The sequence below is a fragment of the Mizuhopecten yessoensis genome, unplaced genomic scaffold (genome assembly GCF_002113885.1).
Source record: "Mizuhopecten yessoensis strain PY_sf001 unplaced genomic scaffold, ASM211388v2 scaffold11125, whole genome shotgun sequence".
NCBI lineage: Eukaryota > Metazoa > Mollusca > Bivalvia > Pectinida > Pectinidae > Mizuhopecten > Mizuhopecten yessoensis.
Genome location: NW_018408892.1, coordinates 1151291 through 1171092, shown reverse-complemented (window position 1 = coordinate 1171092; position 19802 = coordinate 1151291). Strand labels below are relative to the sequence as shown.

Genomic DNA, 19802 nt, shown 5'->3' with positions numbered 1-19802 from the left:
TTTAAAAAACAGATGGATTGGACAACAGGCCAGCCTATATAAGTCCTCTCCAATAGGTACCAAGTCCAAGTGAATAAAGTAAATAATAGATATCATAGATAATAATGTATATATATAAAGAGAAATAGATTTAGCATTGATGGTATGTAGTATTAAACAATATTCAGAGAGTAGAATGATTACTTCGGGTCATGTATAATATTTAAATATGTAAACATCTACTCAAGCTTATACATACTTGCATACCCACATGCCTACATGTCACACACACCTTCACACATACAACACATCTATAAGATGTGAACTCAGCCGAAGTAAGTAAGTAATCTACATTATTACAAAATTACTACATATATATGTCATAGTGATTTTTTCCTTCCTTACCGATTAATTTGTTCTACTTGGGATTTAAGTTTAAATTAACGAAAAGAGTGACCTCAGTTTAGTGAAATCTTGTCCAGGGGATATAAAACAAGAAGTCATTTTTTTTTTACATTAAATCAAACAAGTTTTTTTAACACTTTGGTTGGTGTAATTAATGGAGAAAACTTTTCAAAGAAAGATAGCTCCAGTATAAAATTGAGGTTTAATGTGTACTCTAGAATATATCCAATGCTCAATGAGTTACCAATACCGCTAGTCGTGTAACTATTTTCTTTCGCAAACTAAAATTTTGTTCTCAAGCTTTACTTTATGTCTTGTTTTGCTGATAAATTACTGAGAAAACCTGAACATTGTGTCAATTGACTCTGACGAACGTTGGAGAGACTTTTAGCCAAATATGTTTTAAATTCATTGCACTTAACTTTTTGATCGTGCCTCGTGAATTAAACAAGATATAAGAAAGTTGGTTTGAGCAAGTATGAGAACGGTTTCATGAAAAAAGTTCCAGACGTATACCTATGTCAATAACACATTTTGTCAATATTTTGTCACAGATTAATATAGCATTGCAACATTCAATTAGGACGACAGCTAGACCTATTGTTATAATTACGCATAAATGCGCACAACTTAGCAGTAATGTGAATTTAGCACCTCTGAAGCACCTATTCAAGTTTGAACATTGACATGATATATGCACAGCAACTCTAAACTTACATGTGGCCCGATGTACTGGGCAGACATCAGTGGTAAGTTGTTAAATGAAACCTCTAGACATTGATGTGGTAAACTCAGTTTAGCGCTAAGGCTTAACATGTCTTTACTGACAATAAGTTGGACTGAATAGTTTGCCATGTATGTACATTGTATCGATTAAGTCAGGACCCGTATTCATGAAACCGTTTTCGTGCTCAAACCCAGAGTCTGTGCTCAAACCGAATTTCTTTTGTCAGTGACAAACAAATTAAAAAATCATATCTCGTCAATGATATCTTAGAATTTATGAAAGAATTTAAGCCGTTTACTGTTTACACTTGACTTTTTGACCATGTTACATGATTTAAGCAGGTTACAAGAAAGTTGACTTGAGCACAGAAATCATGCTCGAGTGTGAGAACAGTTTCATGGATACGGGCCAAGAAAAATCATGTAAGATACCTATTCTGTCTTTTCGTATTGCAGAGTTATCTGCTCTTGTGAGCAGGTATTGATTGTTACGTCATTTGTTTGTGAGAGTAACGTCATCAATTTTTGAGAAAACGACTTAATTTTCTCACACAAACCAATGACGTAACAATCAATCCTTGCTCACAAGAGAAGATAACTCTGCAATACGCAAAGACAGAATAGGCTGTCCTTTAACTCGGGTATCAGCTGTATAGTCAGGTTTTTATTATGCAGACGTACGGGTTTTAAAATCTACGATCGGCAAAGTTTATCTTTTCATTTAACAATGTCACGGTTATAAGTTTACATTTGTTTAACGCATACACGTAACAACAACTGTATCAGCACGACTGCCAACGAAACCACTGAAACTCTGGATTACTTTCAACATGCTGAAATAGGTGCCTAACTAACCGATTTAAGATACGATGAACATATTTTGTAATTTAATCAAGGAGTAGATGTTTTTTATTGTCCTGTTTGTGGTTTCAAATCCTCATTAAGAAATCAAACGGATTTAACATCATTTCGAAAAATGCACTCACGAAAAGCCTTGAGATAATGCCCCTTGTTGTTCTAGCAACCATTCCCGAGTAGCTCCCAATTGGAACTTTCTTTAGAAATGTCACAAAGCCGAATATATAGATCTCAGGTAACTTGTAGTTACACCATATTTTTCCCATTGATTTCGGAAAGATTTTCAAATAATGACTTCATGGATGACTCTAGTCCCTAATGATCTGTTGACAAACAAACAACATGATGCTTTGAGTTATGGTGTAAGTTTATTAAAAAAATGTCATTCGTTAGTAATTGTTTAAAAACTAAAAGCAAAGACAAACAGTTTCTATGAAACTTTAAAAAGTCATTGACCACCTACATTCTGTATACTGATCTGATAACTGGAGAACTGGTTTGATAAAATCTCATTTCAAATGGAAACACTGAAAATACATGTGAATATTCAAGAAAAACATGTTTTTTAAACACGTTTATGTCTGAAATGATACAATCTTGACTTTATTTCTATTGTCTTCCATGCAATATCACGATGGCTAAAAATCACGCATTCAAGGTCATAAACAAAACACATCAAAATATTTGGTAATATTGGCGGGAATTCACTGCAGAACATAACAAACTATGAGCATCATCCATTGACATGCAACACAAGTTGGCAACACAGTTTTGGAGAGATAGTGTATTTGTTCGTGGAAGCCAATATCTTTGTATGAAATAAACAGAACATATTTGATATCTTAATGAGTAAGTTAGTTCTTCTCTCATGGGTTGAATATCCCCCCCCCCCCCCCTCAATGTGAAATAAAGACCTGCTTATCCCATTGCATTTGTGAAGAAACGGTTATTGTGGCACAGCCATCGCTGTTAACTCTCCATCATTAGGGAGAAGACTCTATTATTTTGACCAAAAGTTACCAATCTCCCATGAAACTTCCTCATTCAAGTCCAAACTCACACAAACTCGAAATCTACATCCTGTGGTCATATGATCTCCTAGTTACTGCAGGATGTGTGTAATTATCATATAACAGTTGTGTCTGAATCATATCAATGTTTTTCGGAATTATTTTGACGTATAAAAAGGGAAAGATGGATAGAGCAAAGCAGTATTAGTCGCGTTTCACGCTCTTTCTCCCTCATTTGAAATGTGGTAGGAGGGAGATCTCTCTCATTGGAGGTTTCAGAGGTTGACACCTTTGCACAGTGGGTCCACACGCAGAGTCAATGTTTTCTTACTGATCTGTTTAACTCATTCACCCCTGAAGACACATTTGAACTCATCCAATTCAATGGTTGGAATAGTTCATTATGAAATTTCAGGGGTGAATAAGTTAAAGGACATAGAGGACACCAACATTGATCTGCTTCCCAAATTCCAACACTTGGTAGCTGTATCTTTACTTCCAACTACCCTACTTTGTATTTTGGTAGCCGGAGCTTCCTTTGGCCTTGACATGTACACCAGACTAAGACTTTTTGACATATAGATGTCTGGTGTGGGGCCAGAGCGCACTGCTATATGAAAACGTGGAATTTTCCGACACTGTTTGGTGTCGTGCAGTTTTGAGGTGCTGACAGCAAAAATCGACTATGACACAACACATACCTCACATATATCGACAAATGGACTATTTATTGATGAAAGTCTGCTCTTATTATCACCAACAGCTGCTCAATTCCGTCAGTAGTCTTCGGTTTTCAATCGTTCAAATTTGTAGGTCACGTTAACGTTGAACTCCACGTTTTCATGTAGCAGGGGGCTCTTGCCCCACACCAGAGATCTGTCTGTCAAAATTTCTAAGTCTGATGTCAGGGCCAGAGGAAACTCTGTAAGCTGTAATTTTGGCAGTAGCTCCCTAGGTACCTGTCGTCATAAGTGTGGGACATTAGACAACAAATGACAAAATAAAAACTGCCTTTGAAATCCACATGCATCTTGTATGATTTTGAAACGAAAACTGATGCATGGGTTTTTATTTTCCTTTTTGATATATGTGTTATAAACACTTGTTATTGCATGGTTTTAATGAGATGGCAGTTTTGTTTTATGGGACGCCAGTTCTTTTTGAGATATCGAATTCTGAAATATTGCCATAGCATATTAAAATTGACTCTACGCATTACCATGTACCATTTGTTATTGTTTTTCTTTTGTTGAACATTATTTTTATTCCATACAACTTTTAGTTCCAATAAAGTTGAATTTTAAATCAATTTGATGATTATTGATTCCTATTTTGTGGTCAGACATTAAAGAATATTATGGATGGTCAGGTGACACAGTTCATAGTGCACTCGCCTTTTGAGTGTAAATAAAAGAAGATTGATATCGCCGCACATATTACAAGTATCCTGCTATATGTCACAAATGGTATCAGGAGACATCAAATGATAAGGGTCGATCAAATGTCAAGGTCAAAGATGGTTACAAACCCTAACCTTAAATATTTATGAAAGTTGTTATATATATTGCAGTAACTGCCAAAAAAGATATATCAAAACTGCAAAAGCTGAAGGTCAGCCGTGAAAGTTAAAAGATCGCTTAGGTGGAATTTTAAGTAAACATTCATTTGCTTTAAAAGTATAATTAATTGGGTATTACTACACATATTTAAGTTGTTCTGTAATATCATAATGGAAAAAGCTTGTAAACATTAGAGGTCAAAGGTCAAGGTGACAATTCAGGTTTTTTCAATCCATAATTTCCCACTTATTTAATAAATGAAGTGGTATCAATGAGAAAGTCCCGAAATTGTTGAGGCTGAATATCAAAACTTAAAGGCTTTAAGATAAACCAGATTTAACACAAGCAGAGGTTCCCTGTTGACCTCTGCTCCCTGCAGCTATATATATGAATAGTGTTAGGTACATGTACTTGAGGTCAAGGTTAAAAAGTTGGATGTTGACCTCATAAACCTCATTTAATTACACCACACTGTTACCACCCGACCTTATTACATCAAATCTGATATCCATACATAAAATGGTAGCCAATGTAGACCTAGGCCTACACTGTATTTTAAACCTGGGGCCATATTGAGATTGAACTGAATCAATTGCATTACCTGACATATTCCTTGATTATAAAAAGTACATGCACATTAATTCTGGTACCTACATAACATGGTAGTCTAGATGTATATGCTTCTGAAACTTGTTATACACTGTGTTTAAGTACTTGAGTTCAAAGATAAAAGGTCAATTGTAGGTCACAAAGACCTCATTTTAGGATGCAACACACTGCTTTCCCATGATTTACCTATATAGAAAGTGTAATGGCCATTCACAAAACAGTGGTAGAGATGAGCTCTGAGAAGCCAATTTTTAGTACTTAAGGTCAATGTCAAAGGTCAGACTGATGAGGTCTCGGTTAGAGGAAGAAACAAAACTCCTTTCCAGGATGTATCTGTTACCAAGTTTGATGGCCATTCACAAAACAGTTGCACAGATAAGCTCCAGAAGCCAGTATTTAGTACTTCAGGTCAAGGTCATAGGTCTGAACGCTCAGATACCTTGTTATAGGATGAAACACAAGTCCTTCCCAGAATAAACCTATTTACAAAGATTGATTCCCATTCATAAAACATGGGCTCAGATGTACTGCAGAAACCATTATTTTTTATACTTAAGTCAAGGTCATAAATATGTATATGCAGGTCAAATTGAGGTCCCAGTGACCTCCTTTCGAGGAAACCACACACTGCCTTCCCATGATACACCTATAAACACAAATTCCTATTAATGAACCAGCTGCCGACATATGCTCCAGAAACCATTATTTAAGTAGTTTAGGTCCAAGTCAAATTGAGGTCAAATTAATTTTAGGATGTGACACACTGCTATTCCATGATGTACTGGCCATGCTTGCTTCCCATTTCAGAAACAGTGGCTGAGATGTACTTCAGAAACCACAGTCAGCAGGCATGCATGGAGGGACACAAAAACAAAAGAAAATAATATAAAAACCTTCAATTTCTGATAGGGGGGTGGGTAATGAACTTTAAAGTTTTTCCAACCAAGCTGGGTTTTATTTTATATGTCCAAGATTTTTTTCTAGTCTCTATTACAGTACTGCTCCATTTTTCTCATTTTTCAATGGACTGCTCGGTTCTCCACGCACACCAGGAAAGAAGTAGACATTTTTCACCAGACTTCCCCTACATTCTGGTACAAAATAACAACTCTTTCCTTCCTCTTCCATACCAGACACCAAGGCATTTACCTAAAACAGAAGAATTATCAGACACAAAACACGTACATGTACACCAATGGTGACTATCAATCTTAAAACTGACATTAATATGTAAATACTATAGATAATAGTATATGATTCTAACGACCACATAGGAGGACAGCGAGGACTACACAAAGGACGTCGTTCCGTGGACAACAGTAGCTGTGACAGCCTATCTGCATCTGAGGAGCTGTCTTATGGGCCGGACTTTTGAATCCGCAAGGGCCTGGAAAGCGGCAACTGACCCCCTCACGTCGACCGAACACCGACTTCGTCAGTGAGTGTAGACGTAAAACCCTTCAACCAACCAACCAACCAACCCAATCTAACGACCACCCAGGTATCTAGTCATTATTATACTGCATTGTAAACAAGGGGCCTGCATGGCTCACCTGGTAGTAATCTCTCACTTGTAACCTTAAAAGTGATCTAAAATAAAAGCTACTTTTGAAATATCAGTATTTATGACTTTAAGTCATTCAAAAGAACCTGTTAAAAGATTTTAACAAATTTGACCCCTGTGATCTTGAAAGTCAAACAAGGTCATAACGTTGAACAAACTGTATTGTCCTTCATCTCAGCATGCAACTTGCAATATATCACTACCCAAGACCTTTTGTTTATTGAGATTAGGTCATGTTTATGCATATTTGACTAAATGTCACCTTGAAAGTGGGTCAAGGTCATTCAAATGTTAAAGCCTGATAACCCTTCATCCAAGCATGCTACTAACCAAATATTCTTCCGAAGTCGTTTAATTTTTTAAACATAGTTGACCCCTGTGACCTTGAATATAAGTGAAGGTCATTCATATAAACAAAGTTCGTAGCCCTTCGTCCTACCATGATACTGGCCATATATCATCATCCTGGTCCTTTTGGTTATTCATTAGAAGTCATTTAAATATTTTTAACATGTTTGACCCCTGTGACCATGAATATAAGTCAAAGTCATTCATTTGAATAAACTTGGTAGCCAAATATATTGTAAATATATAATACAGTTCACGATTTTAAGTGGGTGTAGGGGATTGATTGAGAAACAAATATATTTTTTTTTTATATAATTGAAGTATCTAGTTCACATATCATGTGAACTTGAAAATTCATTCAATATGTGTTTTTTCTTAGGTTCCAGGTAAAATACACTTTAAATTTCATTATGATATGTTTCAGGTTACAAAAGTTAAAACCTTTTTTATTTATTAATTTCTGACCTAGAGGCGAAGGTCAAGCTGAACTAGAGGTGAAGGTCAAGCTGACCTAAACATGTACACAGTGTACTGCTCCCCATCTTGACCTGTGGGTAATGTAGATTTACTTCAAGTTTCAACAAGATATCTTTTTTTTTTTAACAGATAAGACTAAGTCAACAAGATTGTATGAGGAGAAGAACTAATATTGATACAATGTCTCCATTTAATCGAAAGGAAGACATAATTATGACCCTAAAAGCAACATGCATGTTTCTGGACAGATAGATTGGCAGTTATCCCTATGAACCTTTTTTTCTGAAACTTCAATATCTGGGAGTATAAAATTCACCATATGGAATGCATCCACAATAGTCATTTTGGTTGTGTTTTTTTACACTCTATTAACAACATCTATGGTCATTTAAAGACGTGCTAGGTTTTGGTGGTGAAGGAAAGCTGAAGTTCCCAGAGAAAAACCACTCACTGACCTACTACCAGTACCTGGCGACTGCCCCGTGTAGGGCTCGAACTCACGACCCCGTGGTGGAGGGCTAGTGGTAGTAGAATGTCAGATGCTTTAACCACTTGGCAACTGCGGCCCCGCAACAACAAATAGTCATAAGTGGTCCTTTTTGTGTCATAACCACACTAGTTATATTTAGTTAATTTGAGATTTAAACATGTTAGAAAAGAAAATATCTTACTTTGGTGAGCATATCCAATATGTGTAGTCTATGTGCATCATATTTGAGGACCCAGCACAATGCCTGGATAAACCAGGCTCCAGTATCATCAAAACACATAGATTGAAACCCTGTACAAGAAACAAAATCAGCATTTATGGTAAATGGTATCACTACACAGGTTAAAATTGCAAAGAATGAGCTTTTTCTGCTTGAAGTATTCTCTCTAATACGGTAAATTACAAAAAAATATCAGATTTTTTTTTCAAGCTTACATTTACTTCCCTTAATTTGCAAGGTACAATGTATTCATATTTCATTTTGAAACAGTGAGTTCTAACTTCCTGAATAGCAACACTATTGAAGTGTTCGATAGACAGTAATATTATGAATTGGTCCCATGGAACAGATTCCTATAATTTCTAATTTTCCTTGTGTATTGTTTAATTAATTTTGAACAAATTATTACGACATATATTTAATAATTTAAAGAAAAAAAAACTGTTTATATCAATGAAATGGCTACTGTAGCATATGATCATACATATCCATTAATTAATATGTAACAGAGGTCATTATTTTTTCAATGCCTCCATAAGAAGTCGAACCCAGAACCTCCGGTTTTCTAGTCTTATTAATAAACGCGATACCGAATGAGCTAAAGAGATATTCTCCCTAGCCGAGACGGTAGGAAGCGGCTAGTATTTTACCAGGGTGACAAACTCCCCGTCCAGGAAAGAAATTGTCCTGAGTTTTCCAGGGGACATTGCGATTCTTGTGCAAGTGTCACTGTGTAAATATTCCCCCGAGTCCCTACGTGAGGGCACCAATGTAACAGAGGTTATTATTTGTTCAATGCCTCCACCAGAAGTCGAACACTGGACCTCTGGTTTACTAGTCTTACGCTCTACCGAATGAGCTAAAGAAAAATTCCCCCTAGCCAAGTCGGTAGGAAGCAACTAGTATTTTACCAGGATGACAAATATTTTACATACCCTCTACTATGGCAAATGATCATACTTATTCATTAATTAATATTGTACATACCCTCTACTGTGGCAAATGATCAAACATATCCGTTAATTAATATTTTACATACCCACTACTGTGACATATTATCATACGTATCCATTAATTAATATTGTTCATACCCTCTACTCTGTCATATGATCATAATTATCCATTAATTAATATTGTACATACCCTCTACTCTGTCATATGATCATAATTATCCATTAATTAATATTTTACATACCCTCTACTGTGGCGAAAGAAAACAAGAAATCCTTGTTATTCTCCACTCCTTGAATTCTCCCTCTCTGCTCCATGGAAGTGTCCATTCCTTAATCAAGTAAATGGAGAATACATCAACTATACTGATTACATTAATTGTTTTTTATCTTTATACACTTGGTTAGAAATGAAATATTGCTTCCCAACGTTAGTTAATTGTTCTATTAAAATTGATATCAAATATGTTTAGGAGACTGACTCCAGGGCTCCCCAACCCTGGCAGTTTCTATCAAATTATATATATATACTTATCAGTACTTATCAGTATATCACATATAATATTTGGCTGGAGAAATAAAATATTTTGGGAAAAAAAAAATCAAATTAAACAAGGGGTCCATTGGACCTGTATCGCTCACCTGGTTTTATATTTAAGTCATAATACAACTGAATGCATTAGTACATCTTTATATGAAATTTCCTCAAATCCAGACAAGATCTATGTTCTAACCCAACTGGGACCACAATATCTGACTTTCAACTAATCAGGGGCCTCAATTGAGTTGCCATGTTAACAGATTTTGAAATTAGTAATATGTCATATTACAGGGTGTAATTAGACAATACTTTAATTTTCATTCAATTATAAGCTGTTATAAACCTAGAGACCAATTTTTAACAATTTATAAAAACTACACCATAGAATATGATAATCTAGCTGTACCATTTCTTAGGACCACAGGGGTAAAATCAACCTCATTCAATTAAGAAATGTTTGCAGGCAATTAGGGGATATCAGCATCTTAAAGCAAAATATTAGATAATTTTCCTCTTTGGGGCCCAGTCTTCCTAGCCCCAGGGGTCGAACCAGTCACATTTATTTAGGAAATGATTGCCCTCCCCCAATGAAGTTTCAGAGCAAATTTGGTTGAAATCTTCTCTGGCATTTAGGAGGAGATGCATTTTAAAGCAAATATAGTTAAGTTCCCCTTCAGGGCCCCGCCCCCCTAGCCTCAGGGGTGGAACCAACCTCATTTATATTTAAGAAATGATTGTCCTTCCCTAGTGATGCTTCAGACTTAATTTGGTTGAAATCCTCTCAGGCGTTAAGCAGGAGATGCGTTTTAAAGCAAATTTAGCTAAGTTTCTCTTCAAGGCCCCTCAGCCCTGGCCTCAGGGATCAAGCTAACCTCATTTATTTAAGAAATTATTGCCCTCCCCTAGTGATGCTTCAGATTAAATTTGGTTGAAATCCTCACTGGCATTAAGTAGGAGATGCATATTAAAGCAAAATTAGCTAAGTTCCTCTTCAGGGCCCCACCTCCCTGGCCCCAGTGGTCAAACCAACCTCATTTATATAAGAAATGATTGCCCATCCCTAGTGATGGCATTGCACATAAACTATATTGATACAAACTGTTATATTAGGGATTTTATACATTTGTATATCATTACGCAGGGTTAAATCTTGTATATCCCTGTAAAGGATTAGATATCATAACATTACAGAGAATCTTAACTAGTTCACCCCTGAAATTTCATAATGAACTATTCCAACCTTTGAATTGGAAGAGTTCAAAAGTGTTTTCAGGGGTGAATGAGTTATTTCTACACAGAGTGAAAATTGAATACATATATCTATAAAAGGTTCATGCTTTTTCTTTCTCACATCATTTAGAAAAATGTCTATTTCAGAAGCAAACTTCATGACCCTGAATTGAAAATAGAATGTTAAAAACCTTGTTCTCCTTTTTGCCGACATGACTGGAAGAAGAAGAGCTTTGGCTTGTCCTTGAGTGCTGTACATTTTGTAGGGTTGAAAATTTTTGCAAATTCGTCAAATTTGACAACTTCATCTTTCGTGCCATTTATGCCACTAATAACCCCATGACTCATCACGACCAGGATAAAGCACTCCGCAGACTTGAGGTCATCAGATTGGCTTTCTTCACTGAGTGTTTTCCTTATATCCTGCCAATCAAAATCATCAATCTGCTGTAGTACTTTTAACATGCAGTATAGTGTAATCTGTATCCATCAAAAACTTAAGGACTTGGGGCATTATTAAAGCCTCTATTGCTATGACCTTGAACTTATCCATGACGGTATATGACCTTGATATGAAACTGGTCTTCAGTAATTTTAACACAATGTACTTGTTTGAAACTCTATGTTAACTCAAGGCTAAGTGAACAGCTGAATTAAGCTAGTCATCCTTGACATTTCTTTCACAGTTTTTTTTATTAGTAGTTTGTAATAAGCTGTTATTTACCTTTTAAACAGTCCAAAAATATGACTGCTTTTAAGTTAAAGCTTTTAAGGAGGACTGCTACTTAGCTGTCAGAGAATGCTTCATAGCAGTTCATGTACTGTCAGGGTAACTATTGTGGGAATTCCCATGATCCTCTGTAACTTAATATATTTGATTCCCCAATTGAAAAAAATACAAAATTAATAATGGATGCCGAATGAGAGCTCATGGTGAAAGAAAAGCTTGACTGAAGTAAGGAGGTTTAAGTCATTTTTGGAGTTAGTGATAGCATTCTGGATTTTTATAAGGTCATGTAGGATATGTTCTCTTCTATTTCTTTTATAATCTATGGTCACAAAGCATGTAAAAATTTAAATGGACTGTAGTTCATTTTCATAACAGTTTAAATTGTGTCATACACAGGATTTAGGAGTTATATTTTATAGTACACACAAATATATACCCGCAGTTCTGAGCAGTGATTGGGCAATAATTATAGATATACCTTTATCCAATTGAACTTACCGGAACCTCAAAGTTCATTTCTTAGTCTGAACTTACCACAGAGGTCAAGTCTTTGTACATTTAGTTAGTATTTATAGTAGTCTGAACTTACCACAGGGGTAAAGTCTTTGTACATTTAGTTAGTATTTGTAGTAGTCTGAACTTACCATAGAGGTCAAGTCTTTGTACATTTAGTTAGTATTTATAGTAGTCTGAACTTTCCACAGGGGTAAAGTCTTTGTACATTTAGTTAGTATTTGTAGTAGTCTGAACTTACCATAGAGGTCAAGTCTTTGTACATTTAGTAAGTATTTATAGTTTCTGAACTTACCACAGAGGTCAAGTCTTTGTACATTTAGTTAGTATTTGTAGTAGTCTGAACTTACCACAGAGGCCAAGTCTTTGTACATTTAGTTAGTATTTGTAGTAGTCTGAACTTACCACAGAGGCCAAGTCTTTGTACATTTAGTTAGTATTTGTAGTAGTCTGAACTTACCATAGAGGTAAAGTCTTTGTACATTTAGTTAGTATTTGTAGTAGTCTGAACTTACCATAGAGGTAAAGTCTTTGTACATTTAGTTAGTATTTGTAGTAGTCTGAACTTACCTCAGAGGTAAAGTCTTTGTACATTTAGTTAGTATTTGTAGTAGTCTGAACTTACCTCAGAGGTCAAGTCTTTGTACATTTAGTTAGTATTTGTAGTAGTGTGAACTTACCACAGAGGTCAAGTCTTTGTACATTTAGTTAGTATTTGTAGTATCTGAACTTACCACAGAGGTCAAGTCTCTATACATTTAGTAAATATTTGTAGTATCTGAACTTACCACAGAGGTCAAGCCTTCATACATTTAGTTAGTATTTATAGTATCTGAACTTACCTCAGAGGGCAAGTCTTTGTACATTTAGTAAATATTTGTAGTATCTGAACTTACCACAGAGGTCAAGCCTTCATACATTTAGTTAGTATTTATAGTATCTGAACTTACCTCAGAGGGCAAGTCTTTGTACATTTAGTAAATATTTGTAGTATCTGAACTTACCACAGAGGTCAAGCCTTCATACATTTAGTTAGTATTTATAGTATCTGAACTTACCTCAGAGGGCAAGTCTTTGTACATCATTTAGTAAGTATTTGTAGTATCTGAACTTACCACAGAGGTCAAGCCTTCATACATTTAGTTAGTATTTATAGTATCTGAACTTACCTCAGAGGGCAAGTCTTTGTACATTTAGATAGTATTTGTAGTAGTCTGAACTTACCACAGAGGTCAAGTCTTCATACATTTAGTTAGTATTTATAGTATCTGATCATGAACTTACCACAGAGGTCAAGTCTTCATACATTTAGTTAGTATTTATAGTATCTGACCTTACCACAGAGGTCAAGCCTTCATACATTTAGTATATTAGTATTTATAGTATCTGACCTTACCACAGAGGTCAAGTCTTTGTACACTTAGTTAGTATTTGTAGAATCTTAACTTACCACAGAGGTCAAGACTTTGTGCATTTAGTTAGTATTTGTAGTATCTGAACTTACCAAAGAGGTCAAGTTTTTGTACATTTAGTTATTATTTATAGTATCTGAACTTACCAAAGAGGTCAATTAAGTCTTTGTACATTTAGTAAATATTTGTAGTATCTGAACTTACCGCAGAGGTCAAGTCTTCATACATTTAGTTAGTATTTATAGTATCTGAACTTACCAAAGAGGTCAATTAAGTCTTTGTACATTTAGTTAGTATTTATAGTAGTCTGAACTTACCACAGAGGTCAAGCCTTCATACATTTAGTATATTAGTATTTATAGTATCTGAACTTACCTCAGAGGGCAAGTCTTTGTACATCATTTAATAAGTATTTGTAGTAGTCTGAACTCACCACAGCAGTCAAGTCCTCATAAACTTTAACATCGAAGTGTAGCTGTGTGAGTGTTTTTTTGAGAAGTTCTACATCTTTCTCAGAACCATGCCTTCTTTTTTTCTGCTCTTCAAAATTGGCATTGTTTATTATCACAGCTCTCCCTCTTGTTTCCTTCGTCATCTTATACTGTAATGATATTAACGAAAACACTTTGATAACAATTCAGCACGTTACAGCTCATTTTCTTCAGCAAGCTACTATGTACTTTTTTATATACAGACCTCATTATCTTGACTGTAGATCTTATGGTTCTGAAGAAATCTAAAAAATTTTAACATGCCAGTATTTTATCTCTGTAAACATTTAGCTATTTTTTAACCACAGGCCAAACCTGACTCTAAGGACTCATGGTTCTAAAGAAGAAATCTTTTTAAAATTTTAGTTACATTTCACCCTCGTGAACTTGAAATTTAAATGAGTCAAGGTAATTCATTTGAACAAAACTGATATCCTCAATTCAGTAAGCTATATATGTACTGCACAAATTTCATGACGGTGGACCTATTGGCTTTGAAGATGTTATATTATTTAATATTTTAATTTACATCTGTACTATATACTACCCTTTTGATGTTGAAATGGGTTGAGGTCAGTTATTCAAACAAACTGGGAGGTCATGCAGGTGGCGCAGTGGATAGCGCGCTTGCCTTTCGCCAAGGCTGTCGGGGTTCAATTCCCCCATCAGACGTGACAAGGTATGGGGTCACCTGTCCGACCACATGGGTTTTCTCCGGGTACTCCGGTTCCTCCCTTATTAAGACCCCCCGCACGCTAACATCCGGGCCAACAAGAGTGATTCACATTGAAATAACTTGTTTCATAATTGTTGTAAAATAAATAAAGTTTATATATTAAACAACCTGAACAGCCTTCCACAGAACAAGCTGCACTACTAAACATACATGTACTGTAGGGTCAATGTGGATATCTGATGGATGCAAGAGTTAGTAAATGTAAGCAATAGTTTGTAACACTGTACAGGAGTGTGCAACGGAATCAGGCTTTGCAGTAACTCTCCTCAAAACAGGCCAAATGCAATTTCAACCAACCAAATTTTTGTAGGTTTACAATGTACAAAGCACACATGTACATTAGAAAAAGTTAATCCAAACAGGCAAAAATCCAAACTGAACCAGTTATTTTGGCTGATGCTGGATGTTCTTAATAACAAGAATTCCAGAGGAGTGGATGTGTCGCCTGCTCAGCGCTTTTAGTGAGAAAAGTGTTTTGGTTGAGTTATCGCTTAACCAAGCCATAATTAACGGCAAAAACGATGAACAGCCTTGCTACATCTGTATGTCAAGTGTGATATGCTAAAACGCGGAAAAATAAAACTCAACAGAAAAACCTGTAATGTGTGTTGAACATTCTTGCTTCTAGCATTACTGTACAAAATTCAAAAGGAATTGATTAAAAAAAAAAAGTTCTTCCATTTACTACACAATGCCCTTATTTGACAATTAATAAAAGGAGCATAACTCCACTAAAACTGCATGTAAACTTCTGAAATGTGAATTCATTCATGCTATATTGGTATGCAATATGTGTACCAAGTTTGAGTTCAATCAACTCAAGGAAACTCAATTAAGTTATTGCATGGACCTTGTTTCGGACGATGCCACTGACAATGACGCAGCCGCCGCCGCCGCCAACAAAGCGATACCTTTATGTCACCTCGCATTGCAGGCGACACAAAAACCAATGTTGAAAAAACCCATGGAAGGTTAAATCCTGAACATGTGACCCTCTGAAATGATTTGCTCTGACCAACTATAAAAGCTACAAGTATAGCTGCTGTTAGTCCCGTGCAGTCTACCGTTAGTCCTGCCTGACCTTCGACACACATTGTTACATTTAGGTACAGCCTCATGCACTTACGTTATGGTTTGTGTCCTCATAGGTCTTCAATAAGCCAGCTGAATCGATCTGACATGTGACAGCATCTACTTGGTGGAATTCTTTCCAGGTTTGGTCCGTCATAGGTAATTTGTCTGTAAATAAGAAGAGAAAAAATATATCAGAATGATTACAAAGGACACCTATATATACTAATGTGTTCAGGTAGGAATCTAGGTCAATTATCGAACAACAATCGAACAACAAACTTTCAATATGTAAAGAAGGTCATTTTTTTTTCAATGCTTCCGCTAGAAGTCCTCTGGTTTACTATCTTTCACGATACAGAATGAGCTAAAGAGAGATTATCCCTAGCTGTGCTGGGAGAAAGCAGCTAGTATTTTACAAAGGTGACACACTCCCCCTCCAGGAAAGAACTCGCCAAGGGGTCATAGCGATTCTTGTGAAAGTATCACTGAGTATATTTGTCAAAACTCCCAGGTCCCTACGTGGGCGCCAATGTAACAGAGGTCATTATTTTTTCAAAGCTTCTGCTAGGAGTCAAGCCCCTGGACCTCTGGCTTACTAGTCTTACACTCTACCGAATGAGCTAAAGAGAAATTCTCCCTAGTTGTGTCGGTAGGAAGTGTCTAGTATTTTACCAGGGTGACAAATTTATATATCTTTATGATGCAGTATACACAGTACATTTCACTTTTATCACTTGTCATTTATATCCGAGAAAAACATTAAATAACAGAAGCATCATATTTAACAAAAAAAATGTTGGTTTATTTTTTGACATCTTCCATATAATGTTATAACACCAAATTTGACCTGGATTCAGAATCAAGGCTTAACTGGCGAGGTTTGGCTAAGAAGATTATTTAAAAAAAAATGCTTTACCATTTTTATTTCACAATAAACTTGGTCTATTTATAGTAGTTGTGGCATATTTGGCGCAAAATGTTGGGCTCACGATTGTCTTTGGGTTCAAAGACTTTGTTAAAGCAGGGAGCAAAACCATCCTTGATATCCAGGGGTTACGTTCACCTACGCTCTCTATACACCCCTGGAATATGTCATAGCAAAACTGAAGGCTCAGTGTGTGTCTCACCCTGTTGATGAGACAAGAAGACTAGTTAGATCCTTTGAGGTACATAAAAAAAAACTTGACCGACTTTGAAGTCGGATGTGCTCTTTTGTAATCTTCAAAGGATAGGTACATTTGTATCAGCCTAGAGATTGGTCAGGTATTTTTACCCGAGACCAATCAAATGCCTATCTTTGTGCCCTCAATTTTGCTATGACATATTCCAGGTGTGCAGAGAGCGTACGTGAGCGTAACCCCTGGATATCGAGGATGGAGCAAATCAGGACTGGGTCAATTTCCTGTGAACAGTAAGCTCAATTGGTAATGAGTGTTTGTTTAGAGTTCTGAGGGTCCCGAGTTTGAACCCTGGTCTGGGTGTTGCATCCGATTTCTCTTCCACCTATTACAGTTGTTATGGAAACAGTCAAAACTGTTTTCTGGGCTGTCTACTGCCAGACTACATGAAGTATGTGTTGCCAAATTTGGAAAATATAACTATACTAACATCTATTAAAATACAATTGTGGGCTCGGAATTTCGTCGCTAAAATAAAGTCAGATGCAATGCATCAATCCTGACTTGACTACACACGTGAACTTACTGTCAGGGATGGGTTTGCTGATGTCCTTTTTCTGTGCCTTGTAGTAGCTCTCCACATGTGGCACCAAGCATTTCCTTAATGCTGTATTTCCACTTTCTTTAAAAGCATTATAAAGTGCAACAAGCGGATAATTTGGCTTGAACGTCAGCTTATGGAGTAACTTTCTTGTTTTGTTTTTGGTAGACTCATCAAGAGCCTGAAAAAGAATCAAGAAATGTATGCAGTAATTCGTTTTTCCATTGCTCCTCATGAACATCATCCATTGAGTCATTTTTACTGTCTTAATTATTCATAGACATCCTCCCTGGCAGTCAGTGATTTTATCCATAGGAAAATGCCTGGAAAAATGTCTAGATCTGTGGACATAGGATTTTCATGTATTTTCCAATTTAGAAATCATTAAGGCTATGAAATATTAGGCAGGTTTAAATTTGCAAAGCATTATGTATATATATATATATATATATCAGGGGTCTGCTTTTCATCTACCTAAATCATCTCATTATCATAAATCACACATCTGAACAGATGTGGTATATAGTTAAATGAACTATGTTCCTTCGATTCTCTATCAACATAAGCGTTAATTCACAGAGACACAGAGACAACTGGGGGGCTATGCAGTGTTATCACAAGACTTCTCCCCTGTCTGCAGCTCAGCCAACCTGACATTTTGACCTCCTGTAACCTCCATCCATGTCCTGACAGCAATTCAACCAGGTGGTAAACAGAGGGTCTCCTCTCTTCACCTAATATACATATATCTGCGATATTGGGAATTGGTTTCTTACTAATAATTAGGTAAGGAGAGTATGAGATCCAATCCTTGAACCTAGAGCTTGCATGGTGACATCAACTGACATGACAAATGGTCTGACAGTTAAATTCTAGCCCATTGTTTCTTATGGTCATTAAGCTACAGAATGTATGTATTATAGAATTTCACCCAATATGTCTTTGAAAAAAACCACTTTGATTATTAAATAAACGTAATGTAGCTGATTTTAAGAAAAATTGATGTGATTCTTAATTGTGCTCTGACTGAACTTTGAGGAAACCATGTAAATGTTATTCTTTATTTCTAGGATTAAATTACATACATGTACATGTATATGTAACTTGATTATATATAATGTTATAATACCTTCATCCATTGCACATCTTCTTCAGTAAACACCGGGGGGTTACAGTCATAATGGAGATATTCCGCTACAGCATCAGGGTCATCAACATGTTTAACAATAATACTGAAATTTGTAGAAAGGTCTTTCTTCCATCCCTCGTCCATCTGAAATGATAATTGAACTGTACAAAAATTGTCCACACCACAATATTTATACCTTTTTAATTTGTCTATGGAAGAAACACAAACAAATACAGACAGGAGAATGTTTAGTATTTTTATTAATATTTTGGATAGAAAAATATGAAGAAAAAACTGTGTGCAGAGAATATCATTTAACACTTTCTTCTTCTTCCATTATACTGAACCCAAACCTCTGAAGCTCAATATATATATTTATACATGTTTATGCATAACTGGTGTTCCTGCACTGGTACTAAATGTCTGTAGCCGGAAAGAGAATAGCGTGCTTCCACCGGGGAGTGAACCCTCGATCTCCAGGTTCCTATTAAACTGCTCTACCACTGAGCTAAACGGAAATTCCCTCTAGATCGAAGCTAGAACTTGCGACCATAATCATACATGTAGCTACAGTGGTAGGACTACAATCAAAATCTGCCACATGTCTATAGGCCTAGATTAAAGATGATTAATGGTTTATAAAAAGTAACATGTTCAACTGTACAAGGCACTAATGAACAATAATTGTCACTTGACAATGTAGTCCAAAATACCCGATTTCTATAATAATGATTTACATATACTTGACAATGTAAATTGTACTTTCGTTTTCCATTTTACTAGCATGAAAAACGGGTTTCTAACTTCGTTATCTATGTTATTTGCAAATATATTTAAATTGTGCATGTTTTGGAGGTCATGAAAACTCATTTGACTCATTAAGATGTGTGATGTGTCACAAAATATTTAATTACTTACGTCATAGGCCTAAACGTAAACTACATATATATGTACATCCGCATTGACGAACTGCCAAATTTCCAATTATAAAAAATTAAACGGAGGCGGAGAGGCTCTGGTTGGGACCCCGGA

At 35.9% G+C, this 19802-nt stretch overlaps 1 protein-coding gene across 1 annotated transcript; it reads right to left on the bottom strand.

Moving 5' to 3' along the window:
* Positions 1-2326: 2326 nt before the first annotated feature.
* LOC110466240 (caspase-3-like) lies at positions 2327-19784 on the bottom strand. The gene is made up of 9 exons (XM_021522636.1): positions 19689-19784; positions 18771-18914; positions 17627-17822; positions 15975-16087; positions 14055-14222; positions 11158-11389; positions 9441-9527; positions 8207-8316; positions 2327-6295 (listed from the first exon to the last, which is right to left on the bottom strand). The coding sequence occupies exons 2-9, from the start codon at positions 18912-18914 to the stop codon at positions 6137-6139; spliced, it is 1209 nt and encodes a 402-aa protein (XP_021378311.1). The 5' UTR covers positions 19689-19784; the 3' UTR covers positions 2327-6136.
* Between the last annotated feature and the right edge of the window lie 18 nt (positions 19785-19802).